This window comes from Canis aureus, chromosome 34, assembly GCF_053574225.1.
Source record: "Canis aureus isolate CA01 chromosome 34, VMU_Caureus_v.1.0, whole genome shotgun sequence".
Classification (NCBI taxonomy): Eukaryota; Metazoa; Chordata; class Mammalia; order Carnivora; family Canidae; genus Canis; species Canis aureus.
In genome coordinates this window covers 13760639-13785971 of record NC_135644.1, presented here as the reverse complement: position 1 = coordinate 13785971, position 25333 = coordinate 13760639, and the positions used below count along the sequence as shown (strand labels likewise).

The following is a 25333-nucleotide window of genomic DNA, read 5'->3' as shown; positions in this document are numbered from 1 at the left end:
CCTTGCACTGACTGTTTCCCAAATAACTTTGATTCAAAATAATCAACATGCCTCTTTGGCATATTTTGCCCATCACATGACAATACAAAGATATCCTGCTGTAGGACTATTTCTTTTTGTGTCTGTTTTCATAAGACCTCCAGTAGACTTCTGTTTCATTGGCCAGAATTACATCATATACCCACATTAAAACCAGTCACTGTCAAAGATAATGGGTTGACTGAAATTGGTTTGGACCAATCATGATTGCTTTACTGGATCTCACATCAAGCAAGAAACTCGATGCTCTGAGCTCTTAGTCCTGTGGAGGAGGATGGAAACTTGTATAAAATCTGTGTAAACTTAGATAAGAGGAGAGAAGGGCATGATTCTGAGTGGGAGACCAACACTGTCAAACATTATTGTAGAAAATTTGGAAGACAAGCAAAAGTAAAAATCACAATCCCCAAACTCAGAAATTGCTATTAACATTTTGTATCCTTCAAGATGTCTTCCCACATGTCTACACACAAACTTGGTCATGCTTATATTTAAAAAATTATTGATACATACTGTTTTCAAAGTGGCATTTATTTTTTACTGATAATCAGAACCTTTATTATTATTATTATTATTATTATTTTTTTTTTTTTAATCAGAAACTTTATTATTTGGGGATGAGACTCTATTTTCTGTTTCCTAAGGCCATTTTCAAAATGAATCTTCCATGATTCATTTTGTAATGTAAAATTGATTGGCAAGTGGTAATGTCTTTTGGGGCCAAGCAGTTCATGATAACGCCAAACTAAATCACTTACAAAGGCTAGGAATAGCAGAGTTACTGGAAAGGCCGGCTATGAACTCATCAGTCTCTCATCTTAAGCTTATTACTGCACTTGTCTAGGATGCCATTGTTGTTCTTATCTTTCCACAGCATGTCTTGGGAGTTTAGAACAGCTTGTCATCATTATCATGGCTCCTAGGAGCTTACTCTTATGCAAGGAGCACTGGCCCTGCCAGAATTCAGCTGTCCCACTGAGTTGTCATGTGATTTAAATTGAGTCACTTGATCTCTGACTCTAATTGTGAAAAGAATTTTAAAATAACAGATCATTCAATCTAGTTATTCAGCCAGAATATTTAAAAGGATAGTTGGATTTGTATGAGATTTTTGAAACAGTGTTTCAGAATGATTTTCGAAATTATTGGTCTTAATGTGAGGATATGAGAACTAAAGTTCTATCTAAATATCTAAATGTTTTCTCTCTGAGTACAAAAGTAAAGCAAAATCAGGTTCAGAAATTTCTAATGAGAGTCATTTCCAAAAAGTAGATAATGCCTAATGCCTAAAAGCAGTGAATTTACAAAACATATAAGAAAACAAGCAGTGATAGTGGTAGTTAAAATTTTGAAGGCAGATTTTATTTTTCTTACTCATTTGCTGTTTAGCTTAAAGGAGACATATTCTAAAAATACATTGCTTTTAATATAAGTAGATTTAGGAAACTGGGGTTGTAGACTAGTATTTTGTTGAATCAACTAACCTTGTTAATATGTACCCCATCTAGAGTAATAATTTTCCAAGAATCACAATACCATGAAATGTATTTAAGATAAATTACATAAAACATCAATGAATTCTTCTTAAATTCAAAGGATCTTATAGCATTTAGGATTATCATCCCTTAATACTACTCTTTAAATATAAGAGTTTCCTTTATTTACTTATTTATTTTTAAAAATTTACTTATTTGAGAGAGGGAGTGAGCGCGCATGAGAGAACACAAACAGGGAGGAGCAGAGGGAGAAGTAGAAGCAGACTCCCTGCTGAACAGGAAGCCTGACATGGGACTTGATCCCAATACTCCAGGATCATGATCTGAGCCAAAGGCAGACACTCAACTGACTGAGCCACTCAGGTGCCCCAAGAGTTCCTTTTAGTAGAGTTCCACTTCAAAGAATAAATAGGATACAGCTCTGTGGACAGATGAGGAGAAGAGAAATATGTCATGCTTTTATGAGAACAGATAGAGGAAGGGTGATGAGCTTTGCTAGATCCAGGTCAAGCTTATAATGATCAGTGGTCATACGGTAAAACCAACTTACATTTGGTATATTTACCTTACTGTTTCTTTTGCAGTATTTCGCCAGGGTGATATTGGAACAAACTGGTATGCTGTCCTGGCAGGGTCTTTGGATGTTAAAGTGTCTGAGACCAGCAGTCACCAGGTGAGATACTTTATTCTTTTTTTTCTTTAAGTAGGATTTATTATTATTATTTTTAAAGACACATGAGGCCTATATCTTTTATGCCATCAAAGTTACATTTTCAAACTCCTTCCCTCTTTTCCATAGGAAGGAGTTTGACAAGGGTTTGTTGAATTCTTCTGTTAAGTCACCCAACAAACATACATACTGCATATCTTCCATGGTTTGAGTATGGTGACAGGTGTTGGAACATGAGGTGCAGGAACCCAATGCTTGTCTTCTGGGAGCTTGGTATCTATTGGAAATGCAAATGATTCAATTGCAATGTGATAAATTGCTGTCATATAAATTGAAATGTAAGCAAAGGGGACAATCAAGTTTTTCTAGGTTTTTCCTCAGATTCTTCTTCCGTCTGGTATCCTTACTTTCCTTTGTCCTGGAAGTGATATCCTTATCAGCCTTGGAGGCACTGCAGTGATGCAGGGGAAATGAGGTTGATGCAGTCTCCCTATAAATCTCTCACTGTTTCTCTGCCTTATCTTCTCAAATGTGGAAGAACCAATAAGATATTTTTTTTCCAAAGTGTGGAACTTGCTTGCTTGATCTTCATTAATGACCTCTGAGAAGCTTAGCATCCTAGTAGATAACACTGATTTTGTCTCCTTCCTCCTACCCCCACAGTGTTTATGAATATTTAAAATTGAACTCAGACAATCCTTTCACATCTGCAGTGACCTTTGCTCATCCTTTTTCCATGGGGCCCAAATGTACAGAACTTTCACTTCGGAGCCAAGAACCTTAAATCTCTAAATGCCACCTTCAAGCCTCAGTTGAAAATGGCCCAAGTTTTCTATCTGCGTATTCAGCATTCATATAAAAACTACGGGAAGGGAATTGGATAATTATAAAATAAAAATAATTATAAAAAATAAATTTATAAATCAGTTAAAGGGACAAATAGCCTGCAGCCAAATACCATGTTTAAGACAGTGCTTCTGAGCCATTTTCATATGTAACACACTTCAAATGTGAGAAACATTTATGATGCACTAAATTTGGGATTTAAATTTTGTAGGAACATGTGTGTATATTGGAGTTATGGGCAGTTAACCATCTAAAAATGGAAAAGTATCCCAAAGATAATGTTGGTAAATGGGCATTTGGAGTTTAGAATATGGTTGCCAGTGTTATTCCCATTGTTATGGATGGTTAGAGTCTCAGGCCAGTGCCCAAGTCCTGCTTAACCCTTAGATACTTTTTCTGTGCATCACTGCATAGAAAGTTCCATTGAAAACGGCCTGGAACTTGTGCCTTTCAACTTGTTGGGACTATCCCTCTTCCCCTCTCTCACAGAGCCAGTTTTCTCCAGAGTTCAGAAGGCCAATGTGAGAGGTGATTTTTATTCTTGTAAGATGCCTCAGTTACTCAATGGAACTGAGAACAGCTAGTGTTCTTGGATATCTGTCATGTGCAGGGCAGTGTTCTAAGCACCTAATAGGTATTTATTTACTCCTTTATCCCTCACAACAACCCTACAGAGTAGGTCATATTACTGTTCTTGTTTTACAGAGGAGGAAGTGAGGCCCTGACTCGTTAAATAATTTGCCCCAAGTAACATATCTAGAAATTAGGGGAAACAGGACTCAAACCCAAGAAGTCAGTCACCTGAACATAGGCTCTGAGGCCCGGCTCTGTGCTTTTGACTGAAAAGAAATGTGATGACTCCTGCAACTTCCCTCTCTCTGCTATTTGTCATCTTTTCCCATTTCCCCATGTCTCTTATCTCTGCACACCTTCCACCGCAGACTGCTTGCTGTCCCGGTGGGAACCCTCAGGCTCCTTGCTCAGAACTATTCCTGATGCTTACCGTGACCAGGTCACCTGTGTGGAGGTGTAGAGGAGACAGGGCCTAGTAGAGGATGATTCTCCTCAATCCTCTGGGTGGTCCTGGATGGGTGATGATAGAGAGAAGAGAGGAACTGAAAAGAGAAGGTGAGGAAAGAGAGAAAAGGGGAGGAAATGAGAATTAAGGAGGAGAAAGGTGAGAAGGGAAAGAGAGCACGGGGAGGAAGAAAAGAAGAAAGGCAGAGCAGATGTACCTAAGGGATGAGAAATAACATCAACATAGATGCGCCGACACATCAAATGTTCAAAGCTGACATGAGATTTTGATGGTATTAAAATAGGATTTGTCCAGGTGCTCCTGGAATATTGCCCTGGACTAATTCTCTCTCACCATGGGGTCCTAGCAAAGAACAGCTGAGTAATACTCTGTTGTTAGCTGTGGGATTTTTAAAATCTTAACAAGCTTTTAATGTCAGCTGTGGTTTTGACCTCAGACCTATGCTGAGAACTTTCCTAAGCTGGGCTTGGTCTTGGTCTTCTCTTAAGTTATTGGGAATTCTAGCTTTATACCAAAGCTGGCTTACTGCCTTCTCTGTGTACTTCCCCCTGTATTGTCTAGCCAGGGTTTTCTGGATATATCATTTATATCATTGAGATGCATGCAAGAGAAAGCTCATTGACTTCTATATCCTCCAACCTTCCAGAGAGAAGTCAGAGCTGGTCACTTGAAGGATATGGTTGCAGCAACATGGGAGGAGGAAGCTAAAAAGAATGACCAAGATGGCTGGATCTCCTCCCATGGCAAGTTGCTTGACAGGGAGAAATAAAAAAGCCATTTCTACCTGTGCTGGCCTTGTAATGGGCTCTGGATCTCTGCCCACTGGGGATGTGGCCAAATCAGGGTGATGAGTTAGCCAATCAGAATACTATTGTCTATGAGTCAGAATTCTCCAGAGAAATAGAACAAATAGAAGATGGGCAGATAGCTAGCTAGCTAGCTAGATAGGTATTTATTTTAAGGAATTGGCTCATGTGACTGTGGAGGTTGGTAAGTTTGAAATCTGTATGGCAAGCCAGATGGCTGGAGATCAGGGAAAAGTTGATGCTGCAGTCTTGAATCTAAAAGCTGGAAATGCCGGCAGATTTCCCATATTGCAGTCTGGAAGCAGAATTCTGTCTTCTTTGGGAAACCTCAAGGGAAACATGCTTACTTTTAAGTAAATCCTTCAAGTGATTGAATGAAACTGACCCACATTATGGAGGACAATCTGCTTCAGTTGAAGTCTACCAATTGTGCATGTTAAACACATCTGAAGATATTGTTTACAGCAAAATGTAGACTAATGTTTGACTAAGCAACTAGTTACCATAGTTAAGCCAAGCTGACACATAAAATTAACCATCAGGTACCCCAGTGGGTAGTGAAATGGGCTTGGGTAATGGGCCATAGGAGGAAAGCAAGGAAATACCTACAATTGCTAACTAAGAATTCAGAGACCAGCAGCAACTTTGCTAAGTGCCTTCCATGTATCTTACATGTTAGGGGTTCTGTGTGTATCATTTCTAGGCATTCATGTCCTATTTTACAACTGGGCTTGAAAACAAGGCTCAGAGACATGAGGTGTCACTTTGCCCGGGCCACACAAATGTGCATGGCCAAATGAAGATCTGAATTCAGGTCTGACATACTCCAAATTTCATGTTCTTCCTGTTGTTCACACAGAAAGAAAAGGGAAGTAGGGCAGTAGTAGAAGAAACAGAAGAAAAGTTAAAAGAGACTAAAAGCAAATTAAGGAAAGAGAAAAGAAGTAACCGCACAGAAGTGTGAAATCTTTCAAAGTGAGTAGGGCTGTTTGTTGCTAGCCTGCCCCTCCATTTTCATTCAAGTCTCTCCCTGACCTGTGTGCCTTTCTTCTCATCTGAGAGTCAGAAGTCAAAGATGGTAGTGATAAATTCCCAAACCTGTCTCTGAGTTTCAGAAATACCCTCTGATATTCTCAGTAGGGTATTAGCTGAGCCAGAATGGTGGACATAGACCATGGTAATGGAGCACCCACTACAGGTAGTTGTGTGAAAAGCACTTCTCAAGCATTATTTTGTTGGCTACTCAACTACAATTGGCCCTTCCTGGTTTGGTGCTATTATTAGTGTCATCTTACAGGTAGACGCTAAATAAAGGTCACACAGCCATTAGGTATCTGAGCCAGTTCTCCATGATTCTGGGGCTCAAGTTCTTGACCATTATGGTTGTACAGGTGCTAACCAGAAGTAATAATGAATGTGGGGAGAAGCTTTCCCCCTGTAGCTCCTGCAACCACTGGCCTGATTCCAGCTCAGAGCTCCACATCTCTCACCTCCAGGCCCATCTTACAGGTGTTTGCTCCACATGAGACATGCTGTTGGGGAAGGTCCACTTCTCACACTCTGTTGGGCTGCTGCTGGGATGCGGAGGCCTCCTTCCACCTTTTAGATCATGAGTTAAATGAGCATGGCCCATCCGTTCAAAAGGTTTCTGCGTTAGAGGGTGGGATAGATACATACGGATGATAAGGCGGGGTGGGGGGGAGATTAAGGCACTGTGTACAAAGTGGAGGTGACAGGATTAGCATTTGTGTTGATGGAATGTATGAGGGCTGAAGGAAAGTGAGGATCCTGATTTGAATGAAGAGGTAGATGGTGATGCCACTAATTGAAGTAAGGAGCACACAAGAAAAAAAAACACTTCATAGATTCTGATATAGTATTTTTATGTCATACACTTATTAGGCATTCTTGATTTGATGGAATTTTTTTCTGAGCAAAATCACTCTATTTCTTTTATATGGAGATAGGAAGATATAACTTCACATAAATTTGAAGAATACAAAAGGCATAAATATTTTGGCTCGTAAATTCATATTCTCTTTCTGCCTGTTTTAATATAATACTACTTTTTCTCTGTTTTCATCATTCCCCTATACCTTTTTGCTTACTAGGTTAAGAAAACAGAGCTTGCCTTCTTTATGATAGCTTGGTCAGATTATTCTTGAATTCTTTGAATTCTAGGTTGAGGGTCATACTTACATCTCATTGGTGGCATGCTACGAGCATAGTAGTAATAACTCTCATCATTTAGAAAGCATTTCACTTACATTGTTTTGTTTGAGCCACCCTAGTAGACAGACCCAACTGTGTTGTATCTTGCTCAAGTCCCAGGTGAATGAGTGGTCTGCTGAAGACGACACAGTGGGAACCCGTAGAGCTGGAAATCAGCAAGACTTCCTTACCCAGTCTAGTGCCCTGCTCTTGACATCCTTCCCTTTAGCCAGCATGTTTGGCCATTTGCCTGGGTGTCTGTAAAGGGTCTTTAAACGGCCCCTGCTCCCCAGTGCCTCTAGTGTCTGTGGGTGGTAGTGGTGTCTAGATCCTTCTTTGCTCCCTTGGATCGTGCCTACCTAACTAACTAAGATTCGGACCAAGAAAGCTGTGGATTCCACATTTGGGAAAAATATTAAAATATAAACACTCCACTGAGTGGTAACATAAACTTCAGACCCTTTCCTGAGAGGAGAGGATAGAGATAGAAAGCCGTTGAACTGCGGGGAGCAAGGGTGGCTCACCTCCAAGTTTTGCCTGGAGCAGGCCCACCCAGTCACTTTAGAAACCACAAGTCTGCCAGCTGGGGAGGCATGATTCTGTCTCACCCTGCAGGTCTGTGCCTGACTCAGGACATATCCGACAGTGGTATAAAATCCTACTGAGTGCTGATTAGAAGCGACTTCTCTCCTCACACAGGCCTTTCCATCAGAGCCCCAAGGCAACACTGTCCTGCTTCCCTATTTTCCCTTCGGGTGAGTCCCCCCAGTCGGAGGAGGCTTCAAGCGTGGACTGGAGGGGAGAGACAAAAGTCTCTGCATGAAGACAGAGATAACGGGCCCTACCTCTCAGAGGCCTTCCCTGAGTAGCTGGTGCTACATTGCTTTCATTTCCTTTGCTTTGAAAGGAAACTTCAAAAACTATGTTGAAACTATGTTTGTACTGAAAATTCTGGGAAATATATAGACTATTCTGTTCCTGTTATTTTGATGAACTTTTAGAGACTGCTATCCTTGGAAAGATCTTCCTATAAATTATATTGCTTACTACTCTACAAACAAAACCTACTCCCCAAACACTTGTACCGTATGCCCCTATGTAATTGTCAGAGGCACCTCTTCCACTTTCCAGGTGTTTTTCCTGCCTTGGCCATTCTTTGTCTGACCCCTTGAAACTCAGAATTCTTGGCAAAGGGACCTACCCCAGAACCCACCACTAACCTACAGTATCCCAACTGGTCACATGCTCATGTAGATTTCCACTTGGCAGCACAAATCGTATCAAGGATTAATCCTCCCAGTTCCCACTGATACCTGTCCCCACACACAGTCTTACCTAAGTCTAACCAGGACACAAACGCCTTCAGACACCCACAGCTGAACTCTTGTGCTCAAGAGTGTGCCTGTCTTGGGTACCTATTTAACTTAATGGCCTAAAAGAGAGTTTATGTTCCCACTAGAATGAATAATGCTATGGGTGTGCTCTTTTCTCGTTGGTATTTGAATGGATTTAGAGTGAGAAGTGAACATTGGAACAAGTTTTACACAAGTAGTAAACTTAAAAACAATGAATAGGCAATCATCTGTGTGTATGTGTGTTTCAGAAAGAAAAGGAGAGACAAGGTCCTGTTTTTCTCTGCAGATTTTATAAATGAATGGCTTTTTTTTGGCATGGTGGCAAATATTTAAATCCTAGAAATATATAAGGCTTAATAATTAATCTTTGCACCCAAAAAGTGTATTTTTCCAGTCATGTGAAAGAATTTCTCATGGCTACTTAGTGACTCAAAGTTCATGCTACAAAACAGAGAATAAGATGGTGTATCAGTTCATTAAAACTTCTACATCTCTGACACAGATGCTTATTTAAAGTGTGTTTACCTAATGCAACAGTGATTAAAAAATTAAACCTCTTTTGAAATCCTCTCTGCTATTTCTTAGCTGTGTGACCTCAGGCAAGTTAGATTACCTATAAGCTGGAAATAATTATTCCTACCTTAAATAAATTAATGTCTATAAGCCACTTAATGCAAAGCTTGCAATATAGCAGGGGTTCTGGTACTTTATCTTACTAATTCCAGAAGGAAACATTTGTTGCCCCAAGAGTGGAGTGCTGCTGGTTGTGATGCCTGCAGTGTTCCCATTTTATCACAAGAGGGCAATGCTAGCATAGAGAAAGCAGGAAATGTTCGCAGTATTGGAATGGCAAGACTTCAACAATCAATATTGTTCAACCATTCCGTGGGATCAGAGAATCCTGGCTGCTGTTGGCACTTGCATGTTATCCACCCTCTCATCTGCCTCTGTGATATTCTCTGGCAATTTTTGGTCCAGTTTTGGAAAACAGTCTCTTACTGGTACTTCCCCCCCAAATAAAATGTGCTTTTATTTACCTTCTCTTTGTCTCTACAAAAATGTTTTTAAGTGTTGTTGCATTTTTGGTTATGAAATTTGAAGGACAAGTATGTCTATCATGTGGCTCTCTCTATCTCTCTCTGTCATTCTGTCTTAGCCTGTCTGGGTGCTCTCATTTACTCTGATTTCACCCCATTGTTTTCAGACAGAGAACATAACTGCCATTAGGGAACATTTTCTGAACACATTTAATGAGCCCGTGAAACGTGAAAGCTGCCAACTCTGTCGTCGTTGTTTGTAATCTCTTACAACTTGTCTGCTCAGGTCATGCTATTGGTTAGGAACCGATCAGGAGTTTATTTAGCATCCTACATGAGGCATCCATGTACTGTAGTTAGTTTTGTTGCCATGTAATTCTTTGGGTGGATGCAAGATTGAGCCACAGTGCAGGACAAACTGGCTCTCTCTGCTCAAATGAAGCTGGCCTCTGATTCAGTTATCAGAAGGCTAATAATGCTAGTCCATTCTCATCAAAACTTCCTGCAGCCAGCTTGTCTGATCTTGTTAAGCTGTGTCTAATACTCTGATTCCAGGGAAGTGCTATGAAAGGAACAAACCTGTCTTTGCTGTCTGTTAGCAAAAAAACATTTGACTTAGGAGTATTTTGCCTTCGCGCTTGGCAATAAATTCTTTAGACAGCACATACAATTGAGAAATTTAGAGATTAAGTAACATTAAATTTTAATTTTTTAAAACGACTTGGAGCACTCAATAAATTCCAGTACTAAATTCAAACTCATGAAATAAACCCAAGCACTACCAAACCTAATGGCAAGTATTTCCTATAATCCTAAAATAAAAATTGTCAAAATATTTACTTTGTAAGAATTTATGTTTCAGGATCTACACACTTAAAAGACCAATTCGTTCCTTGATGTTAAACCCAGCATGTGGCCAAAACAATAAATATGCTATGAGACAGCTAACTTTTCTTGAGCTGTTAATATAGAAATGATTTAAATATGCTTACTAAAAAAATCTGATATCCCTAGAAGTTACAGGAGTGTTAAAAAATCTTGATGTATTTATCACAGAGAATTCGTATGCCTATTTTGTTGATTGTTAGTTATTTCAAATTTTGCCAGATTGTAACTTGGATAAGTTGAATTTCAGCAGATGTGTATAGACATTTGTAAGGCACTTATTTATTAACTCAGATATCAGTGATACATAGCCATTGGCTTTCTTAACACCATTCCTATTTTCATAGAGTAGCAATGTTTATAATGCAACAGACAAATAAAATGCTTCATATGAGAATGCCTGCTTTAAGAACACCTAGTATATCATAATTCAGATGTACAAAGCAGACAAATTAAGGGGTGATTAGTAGCAGCACAAAAGGATTCTTTGATTTACAGCAGGATTCAGTCAGAAGAGTTCCTTTGAATACAAGCTCCCCTAGAGAGCTGAAGTGTTTTTGCAGATCATTCAAACCACTTGACATCCAGACTGGGAGACAGAGAAACTTGGAATTTAAGTGTTGAAGAACCACTGTTAATTGAAGATTAACACAAAATGAATCTAGAGATTCTCTGTTCTTTAGATAATAGAAAAATATAATTTGCTTTTTAAAAATGTAGTTAACCTATACATGTATATAAATAGGACTAAGTCAGAAATAATCTTTTCCATTATTTATGGGGCATCTACTGTGTGCCAGCAACCTGTCTATATATTATTTTATTTATATTGAGTCCTACTGATAATCTTGTAAGAAAAATTGTGCCCATTTCATAAATGAGGATATTGAAATTTCTGGGATCATTCTATCCAAAGCCATAAGATCAGTAATTAGCAGAGAAGAATTTTGAATCTAGGTCTACAGGCTATGCTTTTCTCACTCACTGCCTCCAGGGGATTTCCCCCACCAAGGCTGGAGTGTTCTGACTCAGGTTGCCTCTGGGTGTATATCCTTTGCTGAATATCCCCTGCCTTCCATCAGGGTGGCTTTGTTGGCATGTTTGTAAACTTACTTGACACCTACTTGTATGAATGGAGATAATGAGACGCTGCCTATCCCACTGAAACACATCCTTTACCCAGATAATGTTCGTGATTTCAATTGGTGCTTAGCTGGGTAGAGGAGGAGAGCTGGGAACTGGAGACCACTCATGGTGGAGGGAGGCAGAGCTGTCTAGAGGGCATGAACATGGGAGGAAGCTAAACGTTGTTGCTGCGTGGGCCCCAGATTGGTAGGGTGAAGGGTTGAGTAGGTCTAACTAGTGGTAACGTGACGGGCAGAGAGTCAGGAAGCAGGCCCAGCAATGGACATGGGCAACTGGGTGTGCTGAGAAACAGGCCTGGCCACAGGAGGGTGCTGGAGAGGCACTGGGGCCCAGGGAGGGTTGTCAGAACCAGGCGGTTGGCCATTTTGAAAAGAATTAAGATACCTGGCAGGTTACCAAGGAAGAGATGCAGACAGAAACTCAGTTTCCCCAGCTGAGGCAGAAGCTCTGTTAGAGCTCCTGTTCTGTTAGAACTGGGTCACAGGATCAGAGTGGGAAAAATCGATGATAGTTTACATTTCTTCTAATGAGAAGGAGGTTTGGTGTCCCAGTCTGGCATGGATTTGATCTACTAGGTGAGGGTCAAGTGGACCCCAGTATTGGAATTGGAAGGCCAGAGGGGGAGCGGTGCTGTTTTCTCTTTTCCTGGAGACTTGGACTTAATATATGGAGATAAATAAATATAAATAATTATATATATTGACTGGAGAAAACGAAAATCTGTGTGGGCTTAAATATTACTTTGATCGATTTTCCTACTGAGTCTTAGCAAGCAGTACTTAAATTTTATATGATAATTGAAGAGGTATACGAAGAAGTAGTTAAACTGACTAGTTCTAGTCTTAACTCTTCCACTTTGAAGCCACGCTCCTGGACAAATTCCTGAATATCTCTGGGGCCTGATTTTCCTCAGCCTATGAAATAGCAATGATGTTGTAGGATTGTTTTAATATTACCATCAATAAGAATATCCACAATTTATTATGCATTCCTTTGGAGTCAGGCTGTATGTGAGACAATTGAAATGCATTATCTCATTTAACTGTTGTGAGGAATAAATAAGGCATCGCAGTCAAGATACCTGGCCCAGTGCAGGGCACATGGTACTCTACTCACACACATGGAGATCCACATGCATGCTGACTTGCCATAGGATATATAGTGTTAAGAGTAAGTGGGTAATTGTTTTAGAGGATAGGAGAAGGAGGATCAGGTTGGCTGATAGGCAAGGGAGAGTTGTGTCAGATGGGAGGAAGAAAGCAGATGACAAGTCAGTGACATGCCATAGTCACTCTTTTTAAGTGTCCATCACCCTCTTATATAATAGAACTGGCCACAGAGACCCAGCATGCTTTACTAACACAAGGAAGTCCTTCCATGGGTAACCCAATGGATATCACACTTACTGTGTGTCCGCTGCAAAGCAATTAAGTGATAATCTGATGTCTGTCCCTATGACAGAAGTCCCTTTGAGAATGCAAGTTCAGCCTAGCACCTCCCCAAAGGTCTCAGTGCAATTTAGGATTCACACAGCCATGTCTGGCTAGCCCACTCTCTTGTTTTGGGTTTCCCTAGAAGCTGACTTAGAGATAGGATTTAGTTGCAAGTGGTTTTCTTGAAGATGACCCCAGGAGGCCTTGTAAGGAAGTGGGCAAGTGAGACAAGGAAGGAAGGACAGCCAATAAAGCACGTTAAGAGGATTTCAACTGGGCTCACTCTTTTCAGGCAACCATCTAAGAAACCATGTAGGGTTAGGAAGCTGGGGTATTTATCTTCCTACTCTCATGCCTCTTTCATGGAAGTTGGCCCTTACAGGCATTGACTGCGCAGTACTCTGTTCTCAGGTGGGGCAATGCCAATACCCGAGGAAGGAAGCCACATGTGTATATGGCAACTGTCCATAAAGCTACCATGACTTTGGGGGTGGGGTGAAGTCTAAAGTGGGAGGAAGGAGTCTGGTAGGACTCCAGCAGCATCTGTTAAATTTACCTTCCTGTGTTGAAGACGTTCAAGGTTTTACTTTTTAATTTTTTAAAAGATTTTATTTACTTGAGAGTGAGAGAGCACAAGCAGAGGGAGCAGCAGAGGGAGAGGGAGAAGCAGACTCTCCTGAGGAGCGAGGAGCCTGACACTGGGCTTGATCCCAGGACCCTGGGATCATGACCCGAACCGAAGGCAGACACTTAACTGACTGAGCCACCCAGGTACTCCAAGGTTTTAAATCTACATTTCATATTTGGAAAATCCTAAATTGCCATCTTATCACAAAGTGGAACATTTCTTTGCTGTTGTTAATGTTTTATATTCCCTGAGTAGGTGCTGACCAGTTTCTTCTGCTTCTGTGTCACTGTAAATATTTTCCTGAGGTGGCCTTTCTGCACATTCATCTGCGAATGAGCAGAAAATAAAACAGTTTGAATAGTCTCTATTAAATAAGTATGGAGACATGAGCAGATCTCCAGAGTATGTGTAAACCTTAAAGAAACAGTAATACTACATTTAGAAATGGACACTTTGGCCCCAGGCAAAGGCGTATGTTACACCTACGTGCATGGGTCCAGACTTGGAATTCTGACCATAGGGACCTGGTTAGATGTTAGGTGGATCAAAGTAAGAGTGCTTCCACCACAATGACTCAAATTTATCCTGCTTTCCAGTGTACATACTGAGCAACCTATCTTGGTTCTGCTAAAAGAGAGAACACTGGAATGCAAATTTCTCTTTTTGGTAATTCTCTTCTTAGCATATCACAACGCCCTGCCTGGGATTCAAAAAAATAGCACTGATGGACCATAAAGGTAGTGATAAATCTTTAGATTAGTACATTTGTCCTAAAAATACTGAGTCTGTAGAAAGTTAAGTTTGAACCTAGAAGTAATACTCCTTTCAGGCGAGGGTTTCCAGTCCTAATTTCAAGATCCTATCTTGTGTTTGTGATTCCTCCTCCTTCATCTTAAGAGGATCACCTGGGTGCTGGGTGGCTCAGTGGGTTGAATGTCTGCCTTCAGCTCAGGTCATGATCTCAGGGTCCTGGGATCAAGTCCCACATCAGGTTCCCTGCTCAGGAGGGAGCCTGCTTCTTCCTCTCCCTTGGTTCCTCCCCCTGTCTGTGCTCTCTCTCTCTGGCTCAAATAAATAAAGAAAATCTTAAAAAAACAAGCAAACAAAAACTTAAGAGGATCACGTATGAAGGAGGAAATGTGGGAAGGACAGCTCCCACACTCAGTTCTGGTGGGAAAGCAAGGGATACTGGAAATGAGCCGAGACACTCCATCAAAGGGCCGAGGCTGGGCGTGTCTCCTTGCAAAGGTCCTGACGTGTGACCTGCACTGGCAGCTATGTAGATGTGTAATGCACAGGTAATGTTAAACTCTCCAGGGGAGAGCCAAGAATACTTTCAATCTTTTGTCCATCACAAGAGCTGTCACTAGCAAAAAGCCAGGCTCATATGATTTTCACAGCCTACATCTTTCTTTGTATACCTTTCAGGGACAAACTACATAGTCAGAGATAAGAGGGGAGAGAGGACAGAGTTTAATCCACAAAAAAATCTACCACTAGATCACAAATAACAGATCATCTTAGTTCTTTTGCATTATACTTTGCAGATAACATTAGATATTTAAACTCTGTGGACGGTGGCAGGACTAACATTAATGGGCCATCCTTGTCAAGTTTTAAAATAGAATTTTACACTAGAAAGTACAAATTAGGTAAAAGAATCCTTTCTGAAGGATCCAGATAAGAAAGTAGGCAAGTGGGATTTTCAAAGGAACCTGATATTCTAGAGAATTTATGGAAGTATGTGATTTATCATAATCCCTTCTGTGCTTTTACTAGAATTTGAAAATTACTCAGAGGTACCGGACTCGCTGAATATTGATAGTACAGTTCTGGGGAAATATCTGACTTCTCTGACTGAATTTGTTTACAGCTGCCTCTCTGGAAAATTTATTAGCAAGCTCTCCTTACATTTCCTCCCAATCTTTCATTCTTTTCTGAGATAGTATTGATTTTATTTTCCTGAACACAATTTTATATGGTAATATCTGGGCAGAAGCAATTTGCTATGGTTCAAGGAACTGGATTCTTATGGGCATTTGTCTTAGTAATGTGATTACGGAGTCACTAACTTGATCTTAATAACATTTGCCTATTATCGTGTATTAGATGCATGAAAGGAAAACTGTGCTTTCTAACTCAGGACTACCCTTGTGTATCTCCTTTAGTTGATAATGCCCTGCAAAATTAATGTCCAGGTGACTTGGAGGGGTTATTTGTATTATTTGAAACTAGTTAGGATTAAATGTGAATATCATCACCAATGTTGCATGCAGATTGGAAATTACCTTTCTTAGTATACCACAAGAAACTTTTAAATCATTGATTCATGGCATTTTATGAACAAGCCACACTGTACTTTATCTGAAGATGTTTTTACTCTGTTGTGGCTGCAGGAGGCAGCACAATACAAAAAGCTTGGAATTGACAGTCCAAGAGCCCTGATTAGAGTCTGACTGCATTACTTACTGTTTGTGTGAACTAGGGCCATGTTAATCAGGTGCCTCGACCCTCAGGTTTCCTCATCTCTTCAAAGCAGGCTGACAGCACAGCATCCCAATTTCCCGTTACCTATTGAAATATTGTAACTGCATCCTCTCACTAAAACCTCTTTGTTTTCAAAAGATTCCCCCCTTTTCTCTTAAAACAGTGAATTATCCTCTAAAAAGATAATCCTGTCCACAAAAAGACTTGAACAAGGTTACTGCTAGCAGCTTTATTCATAATATCTCTAAACTGGGATCAGCCCAAATGTTCACCAACAGGACAACAGATAAGCAAATTGTAGCATATCAACACAATGGAAAATTACTTGTCAGTAAAAGGAGAAAAAAATTACTGATCCATGCAACAATGTGGATGAATCTTACAGATGTGTTGAGCAAAAGAAGCCAGACACCAAAGAGGGCGTACTGTCTGACTCCTTTTACATGAAGTTTTGAAACCAGCCAAACCCTTTACGGTGAAAGAAACCAGAATACTCATTACCTCAGAAGGAAGGGTCTTGACTGGGAAATACCGAGGGGAATTTTGGGGTGATAGGAAATGCTGTATGTCTTGATTTTGTTGGTGATGAGACAGATGTATAGATTATCAAAACTGGTTGAACTGTGCAATTAAATCAACTGCTTTATTTAGTATAAAGTATACTTAAATTCAAAGAAAAGACAACTCACCCATATCGGTTAAATGTTTAATTTTCTAATGACCAAGTTTTGGGATTCTCAGGATGCAGTGACCATCTGTACTCTGGGAATTGGGACGGCCTTTGGAGAGTCCATTCTGGACAACACACCCCGCCATGCGACCATCGTTACCAGAGAGAGCAGTGAACTGCTCCGCATCGAGCAGAAGGACTTCAAGGCTCTATGGGAGGTGAGCCCCAAGGCTTCTTTGTCAATTAATGTAGTTGCAGAAAAGAAAGGGAACTGCCACATGGATAATGGCATTACAGTCAAGCCTTAATGTGTTCTGTTCTGAGCCAGTAGATGGAATTTAATTTTCAAAACTTGTTTTTGAAATGAGTGAGTGAAAAAGCCATTTTGACACAAGACATCCCCCCCCTTTGTTTTTAATTTAGTGCTTGCTCAATTTTCTGTAGTTTGACATACCTTATAATTATTTCTTGAATGACCATAGAGTGTTTTATGTATTTCCTCCCTCCTATTCCACAGATGTATTCTTAACCAGAGAACAAAATACTTTGACATTTTCTTTTGCATTTTAAAAATCATCGTTGACATGTTCCCTGGTAAAGTGGAATGAATGGGGTTAACATCTGCTTCATTTAAATGCTTTAAAAATGATGGGCCTAGTAATAAGGTATGGGAAATGAGGGACATAAAGATGTCTGGTTACTTGCCAACTTCAAAATGCATAGGTGGCACAGCAGTGGATGGATGCAACCAGTGCTGGTGGCTTTTGCATTTACCACTGCTTACCAGTACCCCTTAGGGTACTGTACTCATTTACAAGAAGTAGGGGGAATAAATCATCTTATATGCAGTAATGGCAAGTGGAGCACTTAGAAAGGCCCGGCTAAGCCTTGCATCTTTTACGCTCATTCCTTTTCAGTTCTGCAAGCTTCTGATTTTAACCTGTGGTTGTTCCTTATCTTTGTCCTTGGCTCAGTATGTCCAAGTGTCAACCCATCGAGCTGGCAGGCTTTGCAACTTGTCCCGGTGTGGCTAAGATTTTAAACTTGATCTAAAAAGAATTTTGTGTAATCAAATAGTTTCCTCCAGAGCCAAACAAATGACAGATGCATTAAGAGAGCAAACCTGCAGGTGAATGAGTGATGCTTTGCCTTAAAAGTCCTGCAAAGCCTTGGAAGGCCTTGGTGGTGAAACCTGTTACTTTTATTCTTGGCAGTAGTGAATAAATTGCGGGGTTGCTTGTTTGAAATGTTCCTCTTAGAAAATATTAAAGAGCTCCAACTGCTCTGTAAAGTTCAGAGACAAAAGCTAGTTTTAGGGAGGCAAAGCTAACGTAGGTTTGCATGAGGTATGTGTGGAAAGGTTTCCTGTCAATTAAAAGGGACCAAGCTTGAGGCAAATAAGTCTTTTTTTCCCCCCCAGATCTTTCATGTTTAAAAGGTAAACTGAAAAAGTCTTTTCCAAAAAAGAAAATTTGGAAAACTGGTTTAAGAACAGAAATGATTTCCACCTGTGATGTATGTCATTATCACTGCTTTTGTCTGTTCTGACTTTTTCAAGTTGCCTGTGGAGGATATTTAAGATTTTATTTTAATTAAGAGCCCACAGTACTGTGAGGGAAGTTCCTGAGAAGTTGCTACCTGTGAGCATTTTAAAAACATTTATCATTAGAAAAATTGTCAAACATACAGGAAATCCAAAAGGATAATACATTGAACACCCAAACATCCCCATTTAGTTTGGCAGTTGCTAGCAGTTGGCCATGTTGCTTCATCTTTTTTTTTTTTTTTTTTTTTTGCTGAACCACTTTAATGTAAATGACATACATTATGACATTTTATCATTAGTATTCAGCATAATCTCCAAAAAATGATAATACCCTGCTACATACCCCCATAATACCATTATTTCATTACAAAACTAAAGATAATATCCTAATATCTAGGGCAGCCCCAGTGGCTCAGAGGTTTAGCGCCGCCTATCAGCCCAGGGCCTGAACCTGGAGACCCGGAATCAAGTCCCACTTCAGGCTCCCTGTGTGGATCCTGAACTCTGCCTGTGTCTCCAGCTCTCTCTCTATCTCTGTGTCTCTCATGAATAAATAAATAAAATCTTTAAAAAAAATATCCTAATATCTAATACCCAGTCCACAGTTCAAATTTCCCCATAAATACCAATAAATAAATAAATATTTATTCAATAAATCTTTTGTTTTTGTTTTACTTCAAACCGGTTCAAATAAAGAACACATACTACATTTAGTTGTTATATCTCTGTCTGTCTCTCTCTCCCTTTCCCTTCCTCTCTCCCTCCTTTCCTCTCTTCTGTCTCTCTTTTTCTCCATGGCATTGACTTGTTAAAAAGGCCAGGTCAGTTTCTCCCAAATTCAAGATTCGTTTTGATTGTTTCTCCATGGTATCCCTACCCCAGGGTTTCCTATAAATGGAACTTAGTGCTAAAAGCTTGATGAGATCAAATCAAACACTTTTGGCAAGAAAACGTCAAAGGTGATGCTGAGTACATTGGGAGGCTTGTCATGTCTGGATGCTTTACTACGGGTGATGCATTAGTTTATTTTGATCCGGTAGTTAGATTGCGTTTGAGGACATTTTAGGGCTGTTTTCCACAGATATTTCCCTTAAAGGGAAATTACTAAATGGGGATACTGATATTCAGGGTGGTCTTTGGTATCCCAAATTTGTCATGTGATTCTGCAGCTCAGTGGGTCCAGCCCTTCATCTGTAACCTCAGAGCAGGTTTCTGATCTCCTCTGCCAGTGACTTAAGTGAGCTGAGAAGAATGGATGGAGTTTTTGTCTGCTTTCTTATTTTATAGGTGGGGGACTGGAACCTCACAGTGAGTAGGAGATTAGTCAGATACTTATTTTGTTTGCTTGTTCGTGTAACTAAGTAGAGAATGCAAACTACATGCTCAGTCAACATTTTAACAGTTGGCTAAAATGAAAATGCAAGAAACTCCATTATCTAGCAATCTGTGTTAGTCAGAACTTGATTAATGGGAGCAATTGTACATATATACACTGTGTGATAATGCTAAGAAGTTGTAAGATTCTAAATTACCTTCTAAATTAAAAAGATTGACTTAGGTTTATTCTCCTATTCGTTTTTCAACAAATATTCAGTGAGTGTCTCCTCTGTGTCACGTATGGACGTAGCAGCAAACAAGATTGGCTGAGCTCCTGCTGTCCAGGAAGGGCTTCTGTTCTACTCGGAGAATACAGGAAAAAAAACTACCAAGTCATAATATTATTTCAGAGTATATATAACTATAATGAAATAGATTTTATTTCTATTTGAATGAGTGGTCCATTGATGACATCTATAGGACTGATGTGCTATGAAGTATCTGATGTTCAGAATACCTATTCCTTGATTATATCAGATAATAGAGTTTATAACTCAGCTGTTTATTACACTAGTAAATAATACTCATTGGCAAAATTAAAATTCAAGCTTGCACTGTCAGCTGAAATCTAAGTTAGACCTGCCAGCCAAACATTAAAAGGAAAGGATTATGTAGGGAAGGATTCAGGTAGGAGCCTCCCTGAACAGTCAGGTAGTAGAAAGAAGGCAACGGAAAGGTAAGCTGGATAATGCCTCTCTTGTTGGCGAGGTAAGGAGCTCAGTGTTGGGCTATAAGTTAGGAATAGTAAAAATTAGATACCCTGAGTCTAGGGTCTCAATTTGCATGTTCATCTCATTTGACTGCTTACTTTTGAAGAATGTCACAGTAGGTCCATTTTATGTCAAGCACCCTCTTGCTTAGCTTTGTCTCCTTATTTATGCCCTGTTGTCACTTAAGGGGGCCAAAAGATAAAACACGAGGACCAGCCACCAGCATTCTGAGTTACTTCTTCTAACTCTTAAGAATTATGATCTGTCGCCACTACCAGGTAGCACAGTCTAAAAGTAGCTCTTTAATAGGCTGAGCAAATAGTCTATTTTAAATCTTACACTTGGGACTTTAATGGCAACACAAAACTAGGGAATCCTGCTTCCTTTCCTGACCTAAGGGAAATTTCATCGGCTCGCTACAGGAAGAGAACACACTCAGGGAACTACATGTGAGATTTTAAAAACCCTATTCAATTTCATCCCAGATACCTCTTGCTTTATATTGTCTATTATGTTGTAAGTTAAACTGGTAGCACCCTGTGTATTTTAAAAAGTTATTCCCATCAATGTAATCAGAAGCATTATTCAATAGCCTCTACAAATACAGCAAATAAAGTATTCCCCAAGATGTAAATGAGGAAGCAGCTTGATGTTTTTCTTTGTATCCTTTGTCTTTCCTAATGAAAACTGCTTTCTTTCCTCCTCTTCTTCCGTGTTTCAGTTGCTAATTTATGGTCAGATTTGAGAGCATTGTGTTGCTTCACCTAAAAACAAAGCCATGTTTTCTCAAGTGAGTTATGATAAATTTATTCAGAGTTGGTCAATAATACATCCCTCTTCTCACACCTCTGTGGTCTTAGAACTTAATAAAATATATGAATCAGAGTATAAAACATCTCATTTTTCAGTAAATATGGGGGATGAAGAGAGAAAGGAAGAGGAGACACGAGATAGTTCTGTTTCTGAATTTTATTCAGAAGAAAATTAATTGAAAAGCTTTGGAATGCCATGTTTAGGTTTTTTTAAAATTCTTTTTTAAAAAAGATTTTATTTATTTGATAGGGGGGCAGGGAGAGAGAAGGAGAGAAAACAAGCAGGGGGAAACACAAAGGCAGGGGGAGAAGCGGACTCCCCGCTGAGCAGGGAGCTGGATGCAGGGCTTGATCCCAGTATCTGGGATCATGACCTGAGCCAAAGGCAGATGCTTAACCAACTGAACCACCCAGGTGCGCCTACCATGTTTAGTTCTTGAGACAACCATAATTTAAACTCTTTGGCACTAGTGGCATTGCATACCCTCAGTGAAAAAGTTAAATGGCAGAGTAGTTAAGGGTAGGCTTGTGAGTTTTATGTCAGTTATTAATATTTGATCCAAGACTGTGAGCATTTATGACTGCTAGTGGCTCTTGGACTAAATAAAGAACTGATTTACTGTCCAATTTCATGAATCTTTTTTCACAGCACATATAAGATAAGGTTTCCAGTGGTTATAAATGACCACAACAAAGTTTTTTTTTTTGCTTTTCTTGTTGACTTTCTATCTAACATCATGTCTGTATGAAGATATTTTCAGCTTTACAGCATGTTTTGACATCTTTACATAGAATATTCCAAATACATGAAATTGAATGATGAGGTGAGTCTAGTGTATTCACAGAAGTAGATTCAAGAAGCACTCTCAATCAAATTCATAAAAGACACTACTGAGAGAGAGGTCATTGAACTAGTGGTCTACCACCTGTTTAGCTGTGTTTCAGTTGCATGGACATCATTTGGCCAGAAGCTTTCCTTCATTGTGAGCCATGTTTGAGCATGTTCAAAATAATAATACGTATTTATGAATAAATCATTTGAAACTTAAAGACAGCAATAAAACTACAGAGTATAAAAATAAAAGCAATATTTTAAATTTATAGTCTGACCCATGCTGTAATAAAAGTGATTTCTTAGCTGTAATTGTTGCCCAGAAACTCTGGTATATATTGTGATTTTATTCTAACCAGGGGATCCCATGTCAGAGAACCATTGTCAGACGTAATGATTGATACAGGAGACTTTATTCCCCAAATGTATCTGTGGCCTCAGTAAATATTTTTAAGTGACCAAAAATCTATTTCATGCTTTATGAGATATAAAATTGAATGGTAAAATGAGGAAATAAGTGAATGCTGCTGTTTTAGCAAAAGAATGCAATTTGTAAGCAGGAATATATCTAAGAGAATGAATACTTTGAAGAAATATTTTTACGTCTGTCTCTATTCCCTGATTTCCAGAGAGTTTTATTTCTTGATGCTACCAGATATGTTGGCAGTTGTGGGACTGAAAAGCTTTTTAGTTATTTCCATTCACTGCCTCTTCTTGGACTATGCAGGGAGAAAAAGTCCTTTTCCATTAATAATCTTTCAAGTCACTATGAGAATAGGAAGTATTGAAATAACAGCAGCTTAGTCTTTGCTGATGCGCTTTAAAAACCTTATTAGAATAATATACTTCTCAGAGGCATCTGCTCCTGCTTGAATAGACTTGATGTTCCTGTCTGTCTTGGGCTGTCAGAAAAATTAAAGCCGAACACTTAAAGCAGAAGAACATCAGAACATAAAAATCTCAGCAGTCCCTTGGCTGGTTTTATTACTTTATTTAGTGTGCACACAATCTCAGGTTGTTTCACTTTTACTTCAATGATAGGCTTCCAAGGTGGGCTGGTATTTCAAGTAACAAGTTTAGTGGCCGTGGCCCATGAGGCAGGACTGTGTGACCCATCCTCAGACCCACACCCTCATCGCAGGACTAGCTGAAACCCAAAAGCCAAGGGACCTACTTTGTCCCAAGTCAGAAGTCTGTGCTTACTTTTGGCCACTTTGGAGCTTGTACTGTAGGGTTACTTCCCAGGCCAGAAATTTGCATCAAAGGGCTAAGAAAAATACATCCAAAAATAAACATGAAAGTCAAGATTTCATGCCAGGAACTCCAGCCACACACATCCTGTTGGCTGGTTCTCTTGACTTTCCTCACAGTTGTGATTCTTTTAAACCAAGCGGAAGCCTGCTCTGATGACTTGGACCTTATGTCTGCGCCAGGGTCTCACTCCTCTGTCTTCGAGCTTTTCCATGGAGTGGCGAAATGATTCAAACTCAGAAAGGAAGGGAGTGAAGTTATTAGGAGGTAACTAAAATTAAATACATGTATATGTATATAGGAAGTCTTTTCCTCTTGCCTTTGGTTGCCTGAGCTTTTCTGGAGAACTACCAGCATTGGTTTTCTCTGTGGACTGAGATCCTTTTAACATTAATAGATACAAATAAGGAATTATCGGCCATGAAGGTGTATTTTGCTATCCAAATAAAGGACAGATATTCCCTGGATGTCTGGGAACTTTGAGAGACAGAAAAAGAAGGACATATGCCCTATAAGGTCAGAATGGATCTTTTTTTATTCTTTAGTGGGGAAATATTATATGTCACAGTTTGTATTTTGGTTTGAGGAATTATACTGTGAAACATCTCTGGCTTTTCTAATTATGTTCCACCAGACCTAAATATGTACAATAAGACTGACATAATTTGATTTCATCTTTATTTGTGGGGTGTGTGTGTGTGGAGGGGGGAGTGGTGACTCGTCTTTTTCTGATTGTGAAGGATATGTTTGTTTAACCTGATGATCTTAAATACGTTTCTAGATAAACATAGATAGTTGTTCATAACTAGCCAGTTACATTTATCACATTAATATTAAATATAGGTATTTATCTGGTGACATATTTGAATGGCATATATTAAAAATGAATTTTGGGCAAGGAAACAGATTGAGAGTGATGGTATTTCATCCTCTGGCCGCTCAGTGGGTATCTTGCCTGCAGCTCTCAGACTACGAATTCCTTAGTGTTTATGGGAACTCTGTTACATTATTGATGACTTGAAGTCATACCCTCTCTGTAAGCTATGATTTCAGTATTTCTCAGAAGATGATCAGGGGGTCTGAACAGATCAAGGATTGGCTGGCAGGTGCCAAGAATGCCCAGATGCTGCGGGTAGGCCTGCTGGCAGGTTGCTGTAAGCAGTAGTCATTGCTTCTTGACCGGTGCTCTTCTGGGTGTTTGTTTCAGGAGTGTGCACTGGATACTAGGATCTTGTAGAAGTTGTTGTTTCTGTTGTAGCAGAGGTTTTGAAGTGCCGCCCACGCCATGCATTTGCCAGCTCACTTTTGACCCCTCACTGCCCCCCACCCCTTGTACTTTGATCTTGCAGTGGCCCTCATTACTCTCCCAGCAATCCTACCACTCTGCATGCCTGCTGAGGAGCTTCTCAACTCCATGTTAATTGATGCCCCTTTGAAAATTTCATCTTTAAGAAACTGTCACAGTCAACAAACATATACTTGGTTCCCACCAAGCAGAAATGCCAGATGTATCACATTGTCCTTCTGGTTTACAATCTAGTGGAGAAGACAGACAAGCATAAACACAGATCACCCTGATGTAAGACAAATTGGAAGGTATATCAGAAAGATACGGTGTGCTGGAGGACATTATAGGGGAGAGCAGAGAGACAGTCGTTTCCATCCAGGGTATCATTTCGAGCAAAGACAAAGGAATCTGGTTCTGAATTCTTATGCGGCTAACAAGGCTGTCTTTCAACATCCCGAAAGGATTGGGGTCAGTTAACCAAATTATAGCATTTGAAGCAGACTTGTCCTGATGGACTGACCACGCAGAAGGGGCAGGGCGTCTGCACTCCTGCTCTCCCATGGTCTGCCTCCTCCTGTGTGGGGCCCCTGGGCAGCCTGCCCTCTGAGGTGTCATGTGTTGCATTTCCAAATGCCTGGCTTTGTGTTTTGTTTGTTGTTCAGTCATCATCTGGAGAAATCCGCTCTGAGGTTTAATGGGTCCCGCCGGCAAAGGCAGTTCCAGTTGGGAAAACTTTAAGAACTTGAGACTCAGAAGGAACTCGTGGTAT

The 25333-nt window shown here is 39.9% G+C and overlaps 1 protein-coding gene across 6 annotated transcripts in view; it reads left to right on the top strand.

Moving 5' to 3' along the window:
* RAPGEF4 (Rap guanine nucleotide exchange factor 4) overlaps positions 1–25333 on the top strand; it is a 284010-nt gene that overhangs the window by 49128 nt on the left and 209549 nt on the right. For 3 of the 6 annotated variants that reach the window (XM_077883031.1, XM_077883030.1, XM_077883032.1), the window contains 2 exons: positions 2120–2208; positions 16820–16966. In XM_077883031.1, coding sequence (XP_077739157.1) covers positions 2120–2208; positions 16820–16966 — 236 coding nt within the window. Of the gene's footprint in view, positions 1–2119; positions 2209–16819; positions 16967–23521; positions 23544–23773; positions 23793–25333 lie in introns of those variants that run through there. The other 3 variants (XM_077883039.1, XM_077883035.1, XM_077883034.1) reach the window with 3 other exon arrangements.